Source organism: Chelon labrosus (assembly GCF_963514085.1).
Source record: "Chelon labrosus genome assembly, chromosome: 16".
In the NCBI taxonomy this organism is placed as follows: domain Eukaryota; kingdom Metazoa; phylum Chordata; class Actinopteri; order Mugiliformes; family Mugilidae; genus Chelon; species Chelon labrosus.
The window spans coordinates 16,586,264-16,608,919 of record NC_140349.1 but is presented as its reverse complement, the minus strand read 5'-3'; the positions used below and the strand labels follow the sequence as shown (position 1 = coordinate 16,608,919).

Below are 22,656 nucleotides of genomic sequence, written 5' to 3'. Positions count from 1 at the left end.
TCATCAGATCATCTGCAGTCTTCAGTTCACTGCAGACGGAAAATATACTGTACTGCTAATGTTACTGTTTTCAAATTTTCAAATTTTATTAATTTTGAGTGAATGCTTTAATTACACAGCCGGCTAAAGGGCATTAACAAGTAAAAGCACAGGATATCCCGCCTTTGCCTCATTCCTATTGGCTCCACCGACTCACCCACTGCTGTGATTGGCGGAAAACGCTGTCAATCAAAACAGGTCAGCGGGTCTTTCCTGGCTTGACAGCTGTCACCGTGCGCCGAGGTCAAGGGGAACGAAGCATGGCTGCGCTGTTCAGAGGCTCCCGAAATTTATTAAGGTGGAATAAGCATGTCGACTTTGCTCTCGGTAACGTATTCGCCATGTCGTCCCTTTTTTCCATTTCTGTTTACGAGTATATGTTCGGAATTAAATGCAAACGGGGTGCTTTCTGCTGCAGCTGGTTAGCTAGCTCGTTAGCCCTCTGAAGGAAGTGTGAATGTCTACTGACCATGCTAGTTAAGTGTTACAGCCCGGACACAATTGTCCACATATCCTGTGGACAGCATTCAGTGCGTAATGAGCATCAATTTGCTGAAATATAAAGCAACAGCTAAGCTACAGCTTCAAACGATAGTTCCCGTTATAAACCTCTCTCTGAGTATGAGATGTAGCTGTTGTGGCTGATACTTTATACCATTTCAGTTTTACTTGCCAGTCAAAAGTTTTGCAATGCACCATACGAATCTATTGATTAGCCTTGGACTACATCACTGTCACAACCACAACGCCCACTCAATCCACGCCTGCGTGCCAGCTCACAGTGCAGGACACGACTAAATGTTCAGTGAATCAGCGAATTTTGATTTGAATGATAGTGTAGTCCTCGTCAATCAAATGGGTTGACTGAGTACTGTCATTTGACAAGGTGTGGATTTAGTTTAATTAATAATAAAGAAAACATTTAATCTCCCTTCAGTGGCCAAGGTTAATAAAATAAGAAGTCATCATTCTGTGCAAATCCAAATCTGTCTCATATAAGAAGCCGTTTTGTGTCTTTGGAAACTGAATGTAACTAAGAATTGACTGATTGTGGTAATTACAAATATGTAGTTTTACACTTGAGGCTGTCTGAGGAGGGAGTGTATTATTTTGAGAATTTATAGTTTGATGAAACATGCGTGAACACACTTTACTTTGACAGTTTCTATATTCAACTTCATATATTTTAAACTGCTGAAAAAAATCAGTGGTTTATCTTTTTTAATTCACCAGGTGCATCATATTATTGCACTACCACAACTACTACTACTAACACCAAAGCTTCTATTAAAATTGGAGATGCTGATGATTTTTGTGAGCTTGTTTATTTTGTTTTTATTGTTATTTATTCTACCTTTGGGCAGGGGCAACAAATTTGAATTATTAAAAAAAAGATTCAGTCTAATAAAGTTCTGAAACAACTTTTAACATGACAAACATCATATGCCGCTACTTTTAAAGGAGAGGAATTTTTGTGTCCTGCTTGCCGAAACATTCTGTCGTGTAACTGTGAAAAGCCTGGTTTCCAAAAGCAAGCACTGAATCAGATGCATTGCAGGATTATGTGATGCATTTTTAGATTTCTGTTTAAGGAAAATAGGTATAATGGCAAGCTATGGACTGCTGCCTTAGGGCCCTGAGGACTAGGGCAAACATTTTTTTGTGCACCGGTCAGCTTTGCGATTTCTTTCAGAGTCTTGTTTCAGAATAATACAAAGAAGTTTAAAATTTTGACCTGTTGAAATGTCTCTCCTGAAGAGTTGGCTGAATTTAAGATACAGCTTTCTGTTTGGGCTTCTCCATCCCCGCTTAATCCTGTTGTAGTCTGGTTGGTTCGCCGCCAGACTTTCCACTCTGTTTAGTGTCTCTTAACCTGGCTGGACCTTGGCTGGGCCAGAAGTGTTTAATAGCTTGATCAGACTTCCAAAAACCTTGTTGTAAGTTACTGCATAAAGGTTTGCTCTGTTGTTATTAGTTCAAATTGGTTTATTTCCTTCCGTTTTTCATAGCACTACTTGTTGTGGGAATAAGTCTTGCTCTCATAATCATCTAGCCCAGTCCAGAAATGATCTGTTTTCTCACACTTTCTTTTCTTTTTTGTGTTCTTACATTAGTGTCAACACGATCCATGGCTTCAAAGACACCAGTGGGCTTTATTGGTCTGGGAAACATGGGCAGTCCCATGGCCAAAAACCTGTTAAAAAATGGTTACCCCGTCATTGCCACTGATGTCTTCCCTGAGTCTTGCAAGGAGCTGCAGGACATAGGAGCCCAGGTAACATGGCCACATTTAGCCAGTGTGGTTATTCTTCGCAACTCGCAACAGTTCTTATAACAGCAACTCAATGAAAAAAGAGTTGTCAGAAATAAGAGCAATAATTCTTGTGTTCACGACTGTGTTTAGTTTGTGTTAATGGTTCAGTTTAATGATGGCTGCAAATTTCAGGTAGTCGACTCCCCAGCAGAGGTGGCAGAGAAAGCGGACCGCATCCTCACAATGTTACCCTCTAGTCCCAACGTCATAGAAGTCTACACAGGTCCAAACGGCATCCTTAAGTAAGCAAGCTTTAGTATCACCATCTCTGTTGTGAGGTTCTGCATATTTTAAATGGTCTTTAACCCATTCAGACCGGATCACGCATCTGTGCGTGTTTACCTTTAAGACCGGATCACGCATCTATGCGTAGTTACCATTAAGACCGGCAAACGCGTCATTTTGAGCGTTGTCGTCTTTTTCGAGGCACATGGCCAATTATATGCACTGTGATTGGCTGAAATATTCTTGGGGTGAGTGACAGAGATGCTTAGGGATTTTTTTAAAACTCATGTGACTAATAAAACGCTTTGTGATTGGTCGAAATAAGCCTACACGTGGAGTATGTTTTGGTCGAAAATTTTAAACACCGTGCTAGTGATCCGTCATGGCTGACTCAAGTGAAGGAAGTGATATTGACGAAGTAATTGGAAAAATAGATCTTTACTGATTTTCAAAATTTTAAAAATGTTTGGTGTTTATTGATTTAAAAAAAAAATGCATTTGAAGATTATGCCCTAGCAAGTCAGTCAAGTTGAAAGCCAAAGAAGTAAGCTGTCAAATGCTTTTTATCTCATGTTTTTATCTGCTACAGAGCCTGAGAAATTAAGGTTTTAGTAAGTGATGACATATTTTGAAGAACCTCAGGTTTTGAGAGGGGGTTTACAGAAGAGTGTTTAGGCCTGAATGGGTTAAACAATAATAATACCAGTTTGGATAAACAACACACTGTACATGTGGTGTTTATGCTTTCCATCTTAACCTGTTCAGGAAGGTGAAGAAGGGCACGTTGTTGATCGACTCCTCCACAATTGATCCTGCTGTCTCTAAAGAAATGGCCGTCGCTGCAGAGAAGATGGGTGCTGTTTTCATGGATGCCCCAGTGTCAGGAGGTAATATGTCACCCAAACCATCAGCAGGAATCTCTTTAGCTGTCTTTGCCTCAAAGCACTTCACTTCTGCAAAGTATTTTTTTCACACACTAAATATCAACAAAAAACCCCTGCCTCTCGCCCGATGACAGCTGGGATAGGCTCCAGCAGAACCCCGTGACCCTTAACAGGACCAAACGGGTATAGAAGATGAAGATGAAGATGAATATCAACAAAAATAGATGGTGTTGCTCACACAAGCTCAGCCTAAAGAGAATATTTTTGTCAATGACATGGCAGGCTTAATAACTCACTTTAAGAGGGTTGTCACTGGTCAAGCATTATATAAAGAAAATGTCAGAAGTTGTATCAAACACAGAAGACAGCCAACTTATTCATTGGACAATACCAACCATAGTGTTAGGTCTGTGACCCTTCAGTCTTAGTTCTGAACTGTCCTACACTCTTTTGTATATCTAAACTATTGGACCTTTTGGGTTAGTGCTCGGACATGGGTTGTAATTACTGAGTGGGCCTGCCAGTGGGTGCCCTCTTGAGATTTTTATTGCTGCTTTTGACCGGGGGTCTTAAAGGCAAGGTTAAGGTTTTAAGTCCTCATTATGTTGGCGCTGTCTACTTGTGACGGCTTCTTGACAGAGCACAGGATCACCAGTCGTCCTTAATGGGCTGAGCCGCGGTGGAGAATCCCGTGTCAGGGCTTTTCATGTTGATGGAGCCGTAATGGCGGGTATCCCATGTTAGTGCCTTTCATGTCAGATAAGGAGTCATAAAGAAGAGGGAAACTGCCCTCACATGGGGAGCAGGAGAGGAGAGGAGGGAGATAAGACATGAAGGAGATACATTGCAGTAAAACTGTCCATCTCTCTCCCTCTCTCTATCCTTCGTTCTCTTTTTCACACACACACAATTCTCTTGATTCTGGTATGCATTTAAGCTACATCCTGACAATCCTGCATGTTTGACTAAAAACTCTGATCGTAGTCTATTTTCTTTTTAATTGCTCGATCTTTAATTCATGCACAATACACACTGTACCTCCCAACCTCCTCCATACAAACACAGACTTGGCATGTTTACCAGCTGGCGTCTGCAGAACAGAGTGACTGCAGTCAATGAGATCACAGCCTTAAGCCTGTTATTCTCCCTTAACACATACACTGTTTACATACTATAGACAGTGTGCAGTTTTGAGTGTGCAGTCCTCTGTGAAGGTTCTTCCTCTCCTGTCTTTTAACTAAGCCTCTTTTACTAGCCTGAGATGACCAATGATTTACCTGCTACCTCTGGTTTCTGCAGCTAGCTCTACAGACACTCGTCTTTCACGTCGTGAACACATTCTGCATGCACCAGCCCACCCATGTCAATCTCGACACAGTCATAAGTCATATCCATAAGTGTGTATAGCTGGTTTAGTGCATGATTACAGAGTATTCTAAATTAATTACTATTTCTACTATTATTTTTCTACTATCTATTTTCTATACTATATAATTATTATTTCCATCTTTTATATTATCATAAATGGGGAATATTTAGTCTTAAACATTAAACTCTACTCTCAGCTAGTGAAGAGGACTTGGTCTTGATGGCGCGACCCTGGTAAGCTGAGACAAACTTGCGAGGTCATGTTGCGAAAGAGTATGTACCAGTATGGACAAGTCAATGGAAAATATCAGCGATCTGTAGCCCTCCCATCCCTTCCCCCCCTCACCCTGCTGTCCACATCTCTGGGTGGGATATGAGGTTACATGCTCTGTTCCAACCAGGAGATGGCACCCTACCCAAACAGGGCACTGTCATTGCATTGTGTGTATGTGTGTGCAAAAGAGAGAAGTATGTATGACATCAGCTCTGTGACAGATAGTAACCTTACTCCTATTAATTCTCAAATTAACACTACTATTAATAATCAGTAAAAGAAACACCTCATTCACTGAGTTTAACACATCTGGCATTCAGTCAAACAGACTTGAGATACATATTGTAATACTTAATTTATAGCTAACAGTATATTGTTTACTATATCCTAGAGATATATAAACTATATATGTTTGATTTAACTAACTAAGGTAAATCAGAACCTGTTTAACCCTCTGGGAATAACAATACTCTGCACAGACTGGCTGTGCAGAGTAGCCCGACTCTTAAACTTTTGCAGACACAGCCTGTTCTTTTTGTGGTTCTAGTACTTTTTTATTTTTAATGTCAACTTTCTTTTGATATAAAATAAATCCCTCTGTGTTGTGTGAGGTGGCACATTTTACACAGAAATGTGTGTTTACATGTCGTGTGCGTCACTAGAGGTTTGGCAGGCGACCGTGGGATTTCAATTGCAGAGTCATAACCCTTTTTAAAAAGCCTTCACTTTCTTCTCATTGGCATGCTGCTGGCTTCCATTCTTGCACATTGACCAGTGTCTTGGCTTTAGCCCTGAGTGAGCCAGCTGTGTCCTGGTACATAGACAGAAATCCACGCAGGGTTATACACTTTAAACATCCCACTCCCACTCTCTAAACAGTATCTTGCAGTTGTATTAACTGAGGCAGTTGTTCTTCGGGCATGCTAAAGTTTGCTAGCTTACACACACACACCCACACACACCCACACACACACACACACACACACTAATACCACTGTCTGGTGTCATTAAAAACGTCCGCATGCAAAGTTGACCCACAACAAAACAAGCTCTGATGTCACAGACCCAGGGTGTTGGCACAGTGATGGCAAAAATAGGAGGTCTCGCTAACAAGCGGCAGGGTCGTTAGCAGTAATTACCCAGAATGCTTGTGTTTGTGTCTGTGTGCCCATGGTGGGCTGCCACATTGCTAACGGACGGTGGCTTTAAAAAGGCCCTAAAAACCTTTCATTGTGTTTTTCCCAATGCTGGGAAAGTCAGCTCTCAGTGTAAATGAAAGCAAGAGGGAGGCTAGCTGTTGTGAGACCATAGGCTTTCGGGCTAATGTTGCTTGTTTGCGAGGTCCTATAATCCACAGCTAACTGCCTATTTAGGCTGCGTCTCAACACCACTCTAATCATATCCATGCCACATCAACTCAACCTAAGTTTTGCAATGTGTCATTTGCCGACAGTTTGAACGTCATCCTCCAGCCTGTAGGAGCTTGTTCAAGCCAAGGCTGGCACCAGTTGGTTCGTCTGTCAACACCACTGATCCACTCCTCTGCTGACTGATAAAAGGCTGTCTCTCCCTGCAAGCCCACAAGACCTGGGGCTCTTCCACAAAAATCAGCTTTCACTTTGCATGAAAGTATTGTTTTGACAGATAACTCAGAAACTGAAATCATCTTGGATATCAGGTTATTAGTATTTATTGATTTACCATTTGCCTGTCCTTGGAAATCGTAGAACTATGCTAATTTAAGGTCCAGGTTTTTCAAACTACTATATATCAAATCTGCACATGGGGTGTTTTTGCTACACTATCTCCAAGGTCTAGAATAAACTTTCATGCTTATCTTTAAAGAAAACATGGACGGGAACTGTCATGAATAAAATCAAAACAGCTATTGAGCTTAGATGTCAACAGAGCCAACTCCATGACAAGTGAGGAACTACATTCCCTGAGGATAACTGTATGATGCGGTTGACAGCCAAGTGTCCTTGACTTACAATTGCTTTGTCAAACTGTATATGTTTGGACTGTGAAAGAGGACTATTTCCTTATGTTTCTTGGATGAATTCCAACCTTTCCGTCATTGAATTTTTGGAAGAATTCACAGGGCGTAGAACCGTGGAACATTCAGTTAGTTCAGCAACAGCAGCGGAAATGAAGTTCTTAATTGTGGCCCCCAACAGCTCACTTTATTTTTACTACATACTTGTCAGAAAATATGAACTGTGTCGTGTTTTTTGTCATTGTGACTGAAATCACTCCCTTCTTCACTTATTTTCTATAACCTAGAGCTGAAATGATTAGATAATTATTAGATAAAAGGTTACAACTGACTTTGATAGAAATAATAGCCGTGGGGTTCGACGAAACAAGACATTTGAAGTTGTCACATTGATTGATTCTAAAGAATACAATCATCAGCTTTATGGTGACTAGTGAAAATAATCATTCGCCTCAGTCCCACAATTCTGTACTCTGTAGTACAGTAAGACACAGATTGACACTTTGGATGCTCATGAATCCTCGTCTTTTTTTTGTTCCATCATTGACTGGGGCATTTCTGAACTACACTAGTTAAAACGATTGCATTTTAATATAACAGCACTAAATCTTAGCTTTATGATAGTTATGGTATTCAGTATTTGTTTCAAATAACTGAGAGAGCATTTTCAAGGCTGTGGTTTGAAGTACTATTGAATTGTATTGCACCGACACGTGTTTCTATTATTTTGACAACCCCATTTTAGTCAGTGAGCTGGTCAGCGTGCTTAGTAGCCATCTTTGTTTGATTTTGAACACAGCTTAAGACTTGCCTTTCCCCTAAATGTTTTTTTGTGAAAGCTGCCACTGATACATGTGCACCTAATCCAGTCTGAGGACAGAATTATTTAAGAAGATGAGCTGAGAGCCTGAGGGCTGTTTAGCGAGGGTTAGAGATGACACTGACTTAAGGAATCATGTTGGACAGGCAGTGGGTGGTGCTGTCGGAGTCTCTCAAGATTAACCCAGTGCTAGAGAGTGTCAGTCGTCCAAAAACTAGATTAGCATAACAAGACTCTCACTGACGGGTGAGGGGGTTGTAGGAGGGAGACTGGAGGGCGGTAAAGTGACCGGTGATGATGGAGGGTTGGTTGTTTGGGGGGGGGGGGGTCCTGCCTATGCACCAGATGGAGGTAGACCCACAGCAGCTGGGGGACTGGTTCTCGCAACTCTGCCCCTATGTCATCTGCTGTGTACGTGTGTGTGCGCAGGAAATAGTCAGCTGGTGTATGAGTCATACCAAAAGTCTCTGTCCATCAAATGTTGACAACGTCACACTGCATGTCACTCATCTAAAAGCAAATTATCATTGTGTCTGTATAAAAGTGTGCGTTTGTGTGTGTGCACGTAAGCCACTGCCTGCTAAAAGCCTAATTGGGGATCATTATTAACTTACTCTATTCTAGATGAGTCTCGTTGGGCCAGGGAAGGGATTGATTGTGGCTCTCTCCAGCTCCCTCTATACTCTGTCACTTAGCATTGACCATCCACTCCCCTGTGGAATACAGCAGTTACTGATGATGATGATGATAATAATGAGGATGATGATGATGATGAGGGCTGACTCAGTGGTCAGTGGATAGACACTGAAATCCAGACCCTTAAGGCTGTAGTAACATTTATATTTTATACAAGCAACTATGTTCATCCTGCAAACTGAATCCACTTTCTTCCTCTTCCTTTTTTTTTTTTCTTCCCCAAAAATCCAAACTCTCTCCAGTCGCCTACTCGCTCAAGGTTCTCATGGAGTATTTGTGTACAGCAGTCAGTTCTCATGGCTCTGCGCTCGTTAAGTGGAGCCGATAAAGAGTCTGTTTTTAACATAACAGAGGAGCATTAGTAAAGTTGGCAGGAAAACTGTTGAAAGTGCTGAATTTTGATGCCGATGTGTGCTAGCGATTTTGGTCAACACACACCCTCGTCCCGTTTCACTTATTCACTCGATATCCGTTGTGCTTTTTACGGGCCCTGTTTAGGGTTTTAATTTGTTTGAGAAAAAGATCTGCCCTTGGGTGTAATTATAATGGTGGACCACATGAGGCTACGTTGTTGGCCTGTAAACATCCTACCCCCACTGGCTTACACTCCAAGCAGTCAACTCCCATTGACTCGAGGCTGTTACACTATTAAGTGTGAAGGCTCTTTACAGTCGGAATTATAGATGACTGCAGCTCAATCAAAGCAACCTTGCATGTGCATATAGTTAAAAAACTTAGTAGCAAATGGCGTAGTGAATTGGCAAGGCTAGAGTTTGTTTACACCAGCTACATTTTCGACTCGAAGGTGTGACCTGAAATCTGGCGTATCCCCTAACTTTCTTCTGGCATTCTTGCAGTAAGGGCAGTTACATTTATCATTTGAGGAAATGAGGTGTTTGCTGGAGCTCTAATGGTATTATAGGTGTTGTTTTGCTCCGAGTGTTTTTCCGTATAATCTCTGATGGAGGAAAAAAGCAGGGTTGTGGAACGTTGTCAAATGCGTCATTCATTACCAAACACTGGGAACATCCCATTTTGTGTGTGTATATGTGCTCCTGCGACCGTGTGTGTTGTTTGTGCAGCCTCATATTCACAAATGTAGTTTAATTTAAACCCACCGCCAATAAAAAGTGGCTACTGGTTTACATGCGCCTCGTAACTCCGAGACACGGCCTCAGAAGCTCCAACTGACGTCTTATTGGCGGCAAGCGCTGGGATCTGCACCTGTCTGTGGTACACACACAGATACTGGAGGCGCACTCGCACTCATATTCTCACTTGCTTTGTACGTACGTGCACCACTTCAAAAAGAGCTCAGTTTTAAAAGGTTAGACGGCTGTCATGAATTGCTTTGGTTGATGTGTGTAATGAAAGAAGTGCTAATGAACTTAGTGTTCGCTACAAACAGGCTAAACCAGAGTTGTTTCTCTGATCTTCTCATGCTTTCACACAGCCAGTTTCAAACTAATGCGTGCTGTCAAAGCCTGCTGTTAAGCATCTGTCCTAATAGTGTTTGACGGCTTGCTTATTAACTTGCATTTTGTTAATAGAGGGGTTTAGATGAAGGAGATGTCTATATGTGAGATGTCTGTAATTGAAGGAAGTATACTTGCATGAGGCACACACCACAATATGAGCCACTTTCAGACTGCCTCTCTTCACCCTTGTGAAGAAAAAGTCACAGAGTAGCTTATTAGTAGTCTAGTAAGCTTCAGCTTGGTCTGGGAATATTTGAGATGCAATTTTGGGGTGAAAACTTGGGTGCCGACTACCAAAACTCGTCCCCTGGATGTGGATATGAGAGAAAGTAACAGAGGAAAGAGGTGGTTCTTTCCCAAGGGAATTATTTCCCAAGGAAGGATCATCTGCTAGTTATTAGAGCGGCATTTTCATCTTTATTCTAAATCTTTATGAGAGACTTTAGCATAATTATGTTGTGCTCAGTTTATTATTTCTTATATACGTCACTTTCCTCTTATGGATGTCTTCTTAGCATTTTTATGCCCCCTCTACTCTTTTCTGCATGTCTAAGCCTTGTATCTTCTATCATATGTGCCCCCCCAGCTCAATTCAAACGCACACACACACACACATACACCCTGTCTCCCCCCCTAGGGGGCGTTGTGTAGTTGTGCAGTGCTAACGATCCAGGACTGTCACTCCCGCTGGGATGGATGAGCTGGCGTACCCGGCGCTCAGGAAGCCTCATTAGGATTCCTCTTTAATCCGTCTCTGACAGGACCGGCCTGAGAACGGGACGTCCCCTCTCACACACACGCCACACACACATAGCGAAAGTGTACACACCACATACACAATATCGTAGTCGCACAAGGAAACACAAATGCGCTTCAGTCCGTGCACAATGAATAGACTCACTGAAACCCTCAAGATACGTACACGCAGACACGCTCACACTGTTATGCTAATGATGTGTTATTCTTCCACCAACAAGGATATTCCATCATCCCGGTGTCACTCCTTATAGAAATCCACTACAGATCATAAGAGCTTATTATGGGTGATTAGTTAATTTGAGGGAGGGATGCTGGGAGGTAGAAAGAGAAAGATCGTTTTCCTTCTTTGCTGTCATCTCTACCTCTCTCTCTCGCTCTCTCTCTCTACTTCTCTCGCTCTCCTTTCTCTTCTTAGTGAGATATATTGATCAGCACGTCGACTGTGTTATCAATAATCTCCTTTTTAGTCGTCTGCAAACAGTGATCTCCACTAATGAACCAGCACAATTGTCACACTGCTCTTTGTGTGTGCGCGTGCGTGTGGCTCAATTCAGAAGAAAATAAATTTAAAAAAAAAAAATGAGAAGAAAACTTTTTGATAGTATAAAGGGAGGTTAGTTTCCTACTAACTGTACACCTTACTGTTCATTATACATGTGTGTATCTAAGTAAAAGACTGGGACAAAAACTTTGTTAAACTGAAGCAGATGATCCTCAACTAAATGGAAACCCAAATGGAAAATGACATAAAGTAACAAGAAAAGATATAAACCTATCATGTCTGTGGGCCATATGTGTGTATGATTGGTGTGTGTGGCGGCCTTATGTTGAGCGCATGTTCGCCGTGGTCCGTAGGCAGCTGCCGCAGCGTGGGCTTTGGGCTTCATTATGTGGCCCTAATGACCTGCTGACAGCTCATCACTGACACACACACACACATACAGACACACACATATACAGTCGTAGTAGCATCATCATATAGTTGACAACAGCACAGCCAATTAAAGAAGGGGGAGGGGTGAAAGATGTATATTTATGTTTATGTGCCATGAAAATATACAGCAAATCCTCTCCTCTCCTCTCCTCTCCTCTCCTCTCCCTCTGCGGTGAAGTCTGATAATGTGATTTCAGCTGTTTTGTCCCCTGTAATTCCCTTTTAATTATTAACACCGACATTATTAGGCTTTCACTGTTAAGAGGCCTTTCATTAGAGCTGGATGGCACCCTGAAGACAGATTTGAACTCCATCTCCCCTCCCCATGCTTTTACCTTTATTTCTTATATTCTTACAGAGAAAGTCTGTTGCTTTGCACGTTAATGAAATCAGCTTTTTTCCCCTTCAACTTCTGCAACCTTTCTTGCTTCTGTAGTACTTTTCAAATCACAGTTTATTGGATGTTTTTGTTTGCATCATCTTCTATGTTTATGTGTATCCCATTAGTCATTGTGTGTCACAGGTTCAGGGCTAATCACTGAAGCATTTCAGTGCGATTGCATAAGAGACTCAGGCCGGCTGGGCTCAAGCTGCTCTGAAAAGAGGTTATTTCTGCATTAAGGACCCTGTAGAGAGGGCGAGGGGGGTGAGGTTGCCTCCTACAACATGGCACGCTCCTTAAGCCATCAGGCATGGGGAGGAACGCCTAATTGAACATGATAAAGTGTAAAGTTAATTACCCCTCACGCCTGTCACTGATACCCCCATGAGGGGGGCTAGCCTCAGGCACAGCTGTTGGTGGATATGTGTGTGTATGTGAAAGAGTCGGGGTGACAAGACAAAAGGCAACGGTTCCCATGAGGGTTGTGCAGCGGATGATGGCAACAATCGGCTTTTAAAGATGCCTCTGTCCCTCTGGTGCACCACTACTTAACACGTCTGTCCCACTATGAGTGTCACATACACATACACAACACTACACAGCTTTTAGACTCAGCTAATACAGTTGGAACAGTCAAGTGGTTGATATGTTATGTCACTTGTATGCCAAATCCATCCATTTTAGTTTAACATGCCCGTTTACTTCATCTTTACTGATTCCACTTTATATGAAATATACAATGTGTTTTGTTGGTCTGTATGTTTGCTACAGACTGTTTATGAGACTGAGGATGTATTTGTCAACTTTGTGTTAGCCTCAATACTGTGTTCTGAACATATGGTGTGTGTGGTTTAGGTGTTGGGGCTGCCAGCATGGCCAAACTGACTTTCATGGTTGGTGGAGCGGAGGAGGAATACAACGCGGCGCAGGAGCTGCTCACCTGTATGGGAGCCAATGTTGTGTACTGTGGACAGGTTGGCTCTGGACAGGTAAAGATAAATACACAAACGTAGAGACATCACAAGCCTGGGAATTACATAGCCTAGTTAGTTTTTTTGTTAGTTGTTGTATCACGCACATAAAAGTTCCTAGTTGACATGGACCAGAAATACTGTTGGAGAGCCAAGACATTTTACTAACAAGTATGACAAGTGTTACACATGAAATAGATTTGTCTCTTACTTTTCCAGATAACCATAAACCTGTTTGGTTCTTTAGCTAATAGTTATGCACCATAACTGCATATACTCACTATGAAGATTGAACTGTGACATATTATTGAAACAACTTCTTTATGTAAAATTATTTCATGTCACTAATTACAAGATGTCTAGGAAAAATGTCTCTTTTAAAGATCCCTCAAATCTTCACTAGTCTGTTCTGAAATCATATAATCGTTATATAAATATACCTTTAAATGTATTACATTTTGTTTTTTCAAACCTCACCATAAACACAAGCGTTGCTTTTTTTCTCCTGCTGTTCACACTCATCTAGGCAGCTAAGATCTGCAACAACATGCTGTTGGCCATTGGGATGATTGGGACCGCAGAGACTATGAACCTTGGCATCAGGTACTCCATGCAAATGCTGTGCTAACTTGTTCTCTACCTGCAATTCTAAAACCAAAAACAAGAATGAAACAGTGCTATTAGTGGCTTTATATGTGAGGACTTTGACACAAAAGTCAAAAGTGGATATGTATTGGATATAAAAGTGAATATAAATAACTTTCCAACCCAAAACCTGGGAGGTTATCAGAATATATTGTTTATGCAGATGTGGCCTTTTTGAGGTCAAAGTATTCAGGTTAAAACCAAGGATTCAGTAGAGCCGGTTTATTTTTTCTTTTTGAAGAATGTGGAGAAGTGTTGTTGGTTATCGTTGTATACTTAGGGGTGGCATAGTTAGAGGCAACAACCTATTAGTTTGTTTAAGAAATCACTTCTCGATATAGCCGTCACTATGAAAGCAATTACTATACCAGTGATATGGCCTTAACTATAATTTACTACTCCAATACAGGTTTGGAAATGTGTGTGTGTGTGTAGTTTATGGAAGTGCAAGGGGGTCAGCCCTGCCCCAAGTCAGAGCCTCCTCTGCTGGAGTGAGATGGATGAGGGGGTGGAGCCAAAGAGTCTGATTTACATCTGCTGATTGAGCTCTCACCAGTATCCTGCCACACCCCTGCCACCGAACACCACCTAGAAATCCCATCATTCATCATGCCTCGTCCTGGCACAAAGCTTCTTTCTCCAGGAGGCTGAGGATGATGGGATATGAAGTCTCTTGAATTAGACCAATACAATCGCATATGACTAGAAATCGTGTAAGGATTAAAAAATTATACAATGCTGGACAGGTGTGAGAAAGCTTGTGGTGGTCCAAATCTCATCAAAGTCTATTTTCCCTCAGAATTGTCCTTGTTTCCAGAAGTAAGTGCATTTTAAATGCTATTTGCATACAGTTAGCCCATATAGCAGTTAGTTATCCCTCAGAAGAAGGATGTGTGAATTTATTTTCTACTCCGTTTATGCATATCCCTTGTCAATAATAGACTGTTTCCTCTGTTCACTGTCTTGCTATTATGCGTTTTTATGGGTTTTACAATGTAAAATGGTTTGTTCATCCAGTTTCGTGTGTGTGTGAGTGTACTCGAATTGCTGTTCGCACAGAGCAGCTGTGTTAGTGCGACTGATTTATCTGTGCTGAGACAGAGGAGGAAAATTGGCATGAGCAGTCGCACATAAATCCCCTCACTAGGCCTCTGAAATATGGAGGCATTAAGGGAGCAACACAGATTTACACATTGCCACACTGTCTCTGAAGCACACACACACACACACACACACACACACACAGACACAGATTTACATCCAGAGACACTGAAGACAGCAGTTTTCTACCAGTACAACAACTTCTCACAGTGCACATCATTATAATGTATTCCTATATAAAAAAGAATACTAACTACTGCATCAATTCATTTTGAAACTGAATTATTTTTATATCTTCGTAAGTCTGACCCATATTCAGTCTTGTCTGTATGAGCGTACATGCATAATGTGTGTGTGCGCGCTCTTGTGTTTCCCCCTCTTCTTACTAGCCAATCTCTTGGGCTTTATTAGAGGGCTTGACAAAGACTGTCATCGTTTAGAGAGAGCCCACACCCGTAAATCTCCCATGCTGCATTGCGGCCCAGCCTCTTATGCAGAGAACGCTCTTTTAGGCGCATGTGTACACACACACACACACACACACACAGACACAGTCCAGCACAAAGGAGACCGAGCACTCACAGCCAATTTACAGGAAAACTGCAATAACATTTTATCATGCAGGACTCGGGCCTGATAGAGCTGCCCTTTCTTCAAATATATATGTGTGTGTACTTATCCTTACCTGTGCATTGCAGGCGGACGCACATACACGCTCACACACACAGCTCTGTTCATGAAGCTAATTTGTTGATCTCAGATGGAAGCTCGGGCCGTCTCCAACAGAGCGTGACGTTCTCTTAGTGCAAGGAATGGCCACGCATGACAATTATGAGCACACACACACTCCCAAACCAACATGCACACCCTGTCTTTTTCGCATTCCTTTTATTCCTTCTCTTCTGGCTTTTCTCCTTTGTCTGTATTTGCTTTATCTTGTTGTCTTTTTAAACCCTTTCATCTATTTTTGTCTTTTTGTGTGTGCTGTAATTTCTGCATTAAGCCAACCAGTCAGTGAAAGAGGAGCTGGAGGGAGTAGCGTAGAGTAGTAGAGAAGGACAGCAGCGATTTTAAAGCCGCACGTGGAAAGATGAAAGGAGAGGAAGAAGGGGAGAGAGACGTCTGGCCGAGGAAGTGATATGACGCCTTTACAGCTCACAGTTCACCTTGCGCGCCTATGTACCTGCACCCAATCATGCGTGCAAACAAACAGTCACTGGTGCACGAGAAGGGACACGCACATATTTGCTCCTTTGTTCACTTTTATGGGGAGAACAACAGGCAAATCAAAGAGTATAATGAGGCACAAGACTCGGTGCTGAGAGACAGAAATAGGCTTACCACAACACACATGAGCACAAACACCCATCTCGCCTCGTCTCTCCATAGCACAGATGAATTGTGAGCATATGCTCTGATGAAGATTGAACTTGGGTGATAAACGCGCTTGTTGCCGCTTTAAATGAGATAGTAAATGCTTGTGTGTGTATATGTGCTCGTTAGCTCTTTAATGAAATAATAAATGGGGAACGGGTTGGGCTTCCTCTCTTGTGGCATCAGATGAGGACGAGAAGCTAATCATAATGAAACAGCCAGTTAATATCAGTGCTGCAAATGAACTCCACCTGCTAGAGCTCCCATCACATAAATACCCTCCCCTCTTATTTCCATCTGCGGCTCCATCTTTCTCACATTTCTCTAATCTGCAGCAGCATGGCACAGCAACACGTTTGTTTCACCGTTCATGTCTGTTTATCCATGTCAGTCTTGTTAAAGCGTGACATGTCCTCTTCTCCACGCAAATTACCGCAGGCGAGGAACAACACCACTGCGTCAGCTAATAACCACAGTTGTGCGTGTGTGTGAGCGGTTGTCGTGTGCGTGTATGTGTGATGGGAGCAAGAGGGGAACTTCATTGATTTATCGTTAACAGAGGACAACAGCTCGCCGTCAGCGTCTCTGGTCGCTATAACAAACGATCTGCGCGCTCGGACGCGCTTTATTGTAGCTCAGCCAGTAACCTTTTCAGCTGCTGACCCATAACGCAGGGAGGGGCTGACTGCTTGTGTGTGCGTGTGTGTGTGGAGAGTTGGGGGGATTGTGCGCGATGTCAAACATATGTCCCCAAGAGTCCTCAGACAGGGAGGTGTCAGCGTGGAAGGCGAGGGGGAGGAAGAGCAGAGGAGAAGCAGGATGGCGAGGGATGCTTGTAGACATAAACTAAAAAAGCCGTCATGAGCGAGACTGCCGTTAAAAGAAAACAACACTGCATGCAGAGTCACTTATGTCATTTCTCCAAAACTGTTTGTTAAAAAAAGAGGAGTCTGAGTGGACACATAATAGAGGAAGGGAAGGGAAAAGGGGGAGGGAGAGACATGGAGAGAGTGTTAATGCAATTCCTATTCTTAATTAGTTAGTAGACAGCTAATAAAACTGCGGCGGTAATGGCAGAATGAGAGCCAGGTGGAGGGAGGGAGGGAGAGAGGGAGGCTGCTGGCCTTTAGGACCTATGATGGTTTAATAGTCATATTGAGAGCAGAATAGAGTTACAGGCCTGTAAGAAACAGTAAACTAAGGCAGCCACGACTTGATGTGGTCATTTTTACACTGGCCTTAAAACCATTAATATACAAAAGCTGCACTACACAGGCACGCTGAATGGCTGCCACAGACGCTGTAGTTAAACCCTCCCTACTGTAATGGTTGGCACTGGGTTTCACTCCTTTCTTCTCTCTGTCTGTGCTCTGCCTCCTCGTCTCCGTTGCTTTTTGCTGCTTCTTATCATAGCCTGGAAATTTGTCCTCTTGCATATGAAAATAGGTTGCTGCAAAATGGGGCAGCAGAAGTAAGAGCGTGCCTCCGTATGTGACAGCGAGGTTTATGGCTCCCCTGTGCTGCTTAACCACTTCTCCTCCTCCACTTTTTTGAAAGAGGGATGATGAAGGATAGATGGGGTGGTAAACATCAATACTGCATTAGCCGGCATTACAAAGCCTTCGGCCATTAACACTGAGGAATGGTCACAGCCGGGCATAAGGTTCAGCGGGGGTCACTATAATAACCAGGCGCCCCCACACTCATCTTTTGCCGCATTTCTTCTTCACTCCATTTTAAAAACGAATGCCACAATCGGTGATCCTTCTCATCCCATTCCTGTCTGCCCCATTTCCTTACCATTTCTCTCATAATTCCTCTGTGCTTTTTTACCTCTACAATCTTTGTTAGGTTTTACGCCACCACGTAGTTGCTGAGAGCTTAGAAGTAAAATGGAAATATATTTGTCTTCTTTGGCTTGTTTTTCAGGCTTCTCCTTTCAGACAAGCTGTTCAAAAGACATTTATATTCACAAGCCAACTTTGTCAAAATTGGACTAGTGGCCACCATATACCCTCAGACACTTGACACCATTTCCCATGTGTCAGTGTTCCATAGAAGTTATTGACCTCAGTTTTCTCCTTCTTGTCCCAGACTGGGTTTGGACCCCAAGCTGTTGGCAAAGATCCTCAACATGTCCTCAGGCCGTTGCTGGTCCAGCGACACATACAACCCTGTCCCCGGAGTAATGGAAGGAGTCCCCTCTGGCAACAACTACCAGGGCGGCTTTGGAACCACACTTATGGCCAAGGTACAAGACCTGCTCTCGCTCACTGTGTGTCATGTTTTTTTCTTTTCATCATCAGTGTTAATGTCACATCAGAGATTAGATCAGTTTCATTATCAGTTCACCTCTTGATCAATTTTTGGATTCTTTATTTACTCTATAAAAGTCCACGGTGACAGCTTCATGTTGCTTGTTTTGTCCAACCAACAGTCCAGATTGAAAAAAAAAAAAAACTCAGTTTACCGTGTAATAAAATCGGGGAAAAGCAGCAAATCCCGGCTAATGTTGATCTTTTTCCATGATAAATCACCTATATCGTTAACCATTCATCAAAACTGCTGCCATTTGAGTTTCTCCAGATCGACTAATTGAGTAATTTACCAGTTGTATCAGCCGCTGTTACTAAGCTTTCTCTTTTTTTTGTTTTTAATTTGGTGTCTATTTTGACAGTCACTTTACCGTCTGAATGATTTGTTTCACTTCTAACTGTTCTTTTGTGGTCTTTTGTGTGGTTGTCCCTGCTCGCCTTTTCTCCTGTTCAGCTGTGACAGACTGTCACTGCTGTAGCTCCTCTGTGTGGGTCAGTCTGGGTCTGCATTATTAAGTTAACTATTTTCAGTCAATACGCTGTCAGCATAGTTTTTCCATTTAATTGGGATCATACAGATCTCACATATTAAAATGAAAAACAATTGTAGATAAACAGCATTTTCCCCACTGCTCTGCAGGTTATCATGAAATCAGCCTATTTGCACCCATCTTTCAATTTGACTGTTGCTCTCTCTCTCTCTGTTTTTCTAAGGATCTTGGTTTAGCCCAGAACACTGCCACCAACACTAAGACCCCCATCCCTCTGGGTTCCCTCGCCCACCAGATATTCCGAGTCATGTGCTCTCGCGGCTACGCTAACAAGGATTTCTCATCCGTCTTCCAGTTCCTGCGCGAGGAGGAAGGACAGTGAACGGAGGGGGAGCTTATTTGACTGTGTTGTTACTATACACAAATCCACCTACACATGAGAACTGCACACCTCGGTGCCCCTTATCCCACTATGCTCAGGAGAGACTAAGGCCTTGCCCTCAGGCACAGATCTGGGGTCCAATTAACATACCGTATGTCGACATGTCTCCTCGTTGCATTAGCTGAATCATATTTTCAATTCATGGCGCTCCTTCTACATAAGGAAAATGCTAAAACTGACCTTAGATCAGTATCTAGAGACTCACTTCCCAGTTTTTATTGAGAGGCCTGGGCCAGGTAAATGAGAGGTGGGATAATGTGCTGCAGGTTTACATGAAACAATGCAAATAATATGTTTTCAGGATAAAAGTGTTAAAGCGTGTTTTTGTCAGATTTGTGCAATTTGCTTGTTACCCAAATTACCTGAGCCTTCCCCAGTTAAATCATAGAGGACAGTAAAAGAACAGTAAGGATTTAAATCTAAAGAGAGATCTGAGGTTACACTATCCTCGTGCTAATTTCCGCTCTGCATGTAAGCTTTCCAAAACTGGCTTCAGTTTAGGCTCAAGTTTACTTATTTAGTTCCATTTGTCTGTGTTTGGCAGGAAGGAGGTATTATTCAGTTACTTCACTGTCTTCCTGTCAGCGTACATACTTTCATTTGTTCAGTGATTCATTGAATCCGTTTTTTACCTTGTGAATACACTAATGTTACATCTGTTTTGGATCTTTGTTACTACATTTAAGTTTTCACTCGCTGGATCAACCAGTTCTGTTCAACTATACTGTGAGATAAATACTTGGTTATTTTTGTACCATGTGCGTCGCAGTGCGATGCCGGGCTATTTTGATACCGTTACAGAATCTATTTGAACTTACCTCTTTTCTCTACTGTCTACAACTGCTTATTGAGCCACTGAGTATTATTTTCTGACCAGCACTGTTTAAATTTTATACTGTTCACTACAAAATGTTCTTAGCACCTTCTCCTGTCTCCTTTATCCTTCTCTCTTCCTTCAGTGAGGAATGGTTCCTCTGTGTGCTGAGAAAATGTACATAATGTATATTTGACATGATTAGACAGTATTGAAGAGGAATCTGAATGGACGGTCACTATTTTTTTTTTTAGGAAAATGTAATAATAGTGTCTACAGTTTGTATTTGTTCTGTGAAGCAGATCTTCAGTCACACTGTAGCCTATAATAAAAGATGTTCTGTGTATTTGGTGTTTGCCTTTTTTGTAAGATAACGTATTTTGGAGAATATGTAGGGTTTATCGTTCAAAGTATAGCTCATTATAACACATTATTGACACAGATTGTTCATGTCCCACTAAATAATTAGGATATTTTGTTTTTGTCCAAAGCAAAGTGTTTGCTAACAACTTAAGATGCCTTTGTTGTTAAGATGCCTCCAAATGTGTGTCAGTACTTAGCTAGAGGGTGATTAGAGCAAAATGCAAATATTGGAAAGCTAACAAGCTAACAATGACAGCGCTAAAAAAGGCGAGGTCTAGCAGAATGCTTACTATGCACACTATAGTATAATACAATGTGATATCATGCTAACTGTCTTTAGTTTTTCAGATATTTAGTCAAAAACCAACTTAAGACCATTCCTCCTGAGAGGAAAATTGGTGTCTGTACCAAATTTCAGGCAGTATGTCACAAACGTGGCATGAATGTCTGTAGAATATTTTGTATCTCTCAATCTACCATGAGATTTTACCAGATAAATGAAAACTCTTACCTGCTTTGGTGCTGTAAGGAACAATTCTGGTGACACTGGGACCAGATACAGTATCTTTTAGTTCATGGCAACCCATCAAATAGTTGTTGAAATATTTCAGTGAGTGTTTTCTTTCTCATATACAAGAGGGCTCAGTCTTAAGATAAGATAAGGTTTTATTTTGTCACGTGCACAGCTATAGTACAATGCACAGTGAAATTTATTTTTGTACCTGCAGCCAGTGGTAAAAAAGTAATACAGTAAAACAGTAATAATTGCACATACCACTATTGTTTATTATTTAGTGGGTCTTTGTGAAATGTATTTGTATTTATGTCTTATTTAAGTCAAAGGTCTATGAATGTCACATCTTCTGTGCTCTGCACCATCATGTCTAACGCTGCCATTTATAAATGCTTATCTCGCCCGACGTGAGCACACCATGTTCTTCTAGTTCCACATTTCAGAGGCTATTACACCAGCCATGTGCAAACCAGTGTATGATCCAGCCATCCTCCTCCTCAGTGGGCTGTTGTTCCATTGTTTCTTCAAAACTCTTCAGCAGGCTCTCATATAATGCTTAATGTCAGTCGGGGAGAAATAGCGGCACTAATCTCAGAATGATGCCCTTATTTCCATCATTACAATGAAATGAGAGGAAAAAAACAAATGTGGTTTCGTTTTATTTTCTCGCTCTCTTTTTTTTCTCTTAGGGCTGGTGTTTCTTCGACGTTTTATGGAGCTGCTGTCGTCTAAGTGGCAGCCACAGTTGTAGCAGACTGTGGCGAGCCGTTGGTGGCAGGAGTTGTGTTGTGGGCTTGTGACTCACTCTGTTATTGTTCTTTGGGAAGTTTTGCACTTGCCTCGGCTGTCTTCTTTGAAGATTATCTTCATCCAATAGTAGTAGAGTGGAAGTACTTGTCAGTTTAGATTAAGATCTCTCTATTATCACATCTGTCTTCCGGTGTAATACAGACTTTTCAGCTGATATCACCTGTCAGGCAATTTAGCCTCCAACACCATCTTGGCCTGTGCAGACAATAGATTCTTCTGTAAAGCAGAGCTACGCCTCTGGCTTGGCCTGCTGAATTAGGCAGCGTAGCTGATTCATATTTGGGTGTTTTAATTTGCCTGTGTTTTATAGCAGGCTGCTGAGCCGGCGGTTTCCTCATTAAAGGACACATGAAAGCGGGCTGTAAAGGAGCCGTGGTGAGACCGGCCTGCGCTGACGTCTGAAGGGGATGCGAGCGACCGAGGTACCGACCGAGTCCCGAGCCAGCCGGTCTGAGCCGGAGGGCCTCACCCTCTCAGCCAGGCAGCCAGTGGTGGGACACCAGACACACCGCACTGACTGTGTCAACAGCAGGATATAACAACAGACTCGTGTGTCAGCAAGAGTTCAATGTTCGATTCGTGACTTGTATTTTTATTGAGGGACTCAAACTGTTTTAAAATACTGAACTCTGAGATACACGGCATTT

General features: G+C 42.2%; 1 protein-coding gene across 1 annotated transcript; it reads left to right on the top strand.

Moving 5' to 3' along the window:
• The first annotated feature begins 247 nt into the window (after nt 1-247).
• hibadha (3-hydroxyisobutyrate dehydrogenase a) lies at nt 248-20,668 on the top strand. The gene is made up of 8 exons (XM_084562699.1): nt 248-366; nt 2,154-2,314; nt 2,486-2,595; nt 3,344-3,465; nt 13,025-13,158; nt 13,667-13,743; nt 18,355-18,511; nt 19,290-20,668. Exons 1-8 carry the CDS (start codon nt 300-302, stop codon nt 19,446-19,448), a joined length of 987 nt encoding a protein of 328 aa, XP_084418825.1. The 5' UTR covers nt 248-299; the 3' UTR covers nt 19,449-20,668.
• Nucleotides 20,669-22,656: the final 1,988 nt, after the last annotated feature.

What these genes read in the sequence shown, in the direction of transcription:
- hibadha (XM_084562699.1), top strand. Translation starts at nt 300, where the DNA reads ATGGCTGCGCTGTTCAGAGGCTCCCGAAATTTATTAAGGTGGAATAAG. An exon ending in GGATGCCCCAGTGTCAGGAG is followed by an intron (nt 3,466 to 13,024) that starts GTAATATGTCAC and finishes TGTGTGGTTTAG; the next exon opens with GTGTTGGGGCTGCCAGCATG. An exon ending in ACTATGAACCTTGGCATCAG is followed by an intron (nt 13,744 to 18,354) that starts GTACTCCATGCA and finishes TTCTTGTCCCAG; the next exon opens with ACTGGGTTTGGACCCCAAGC.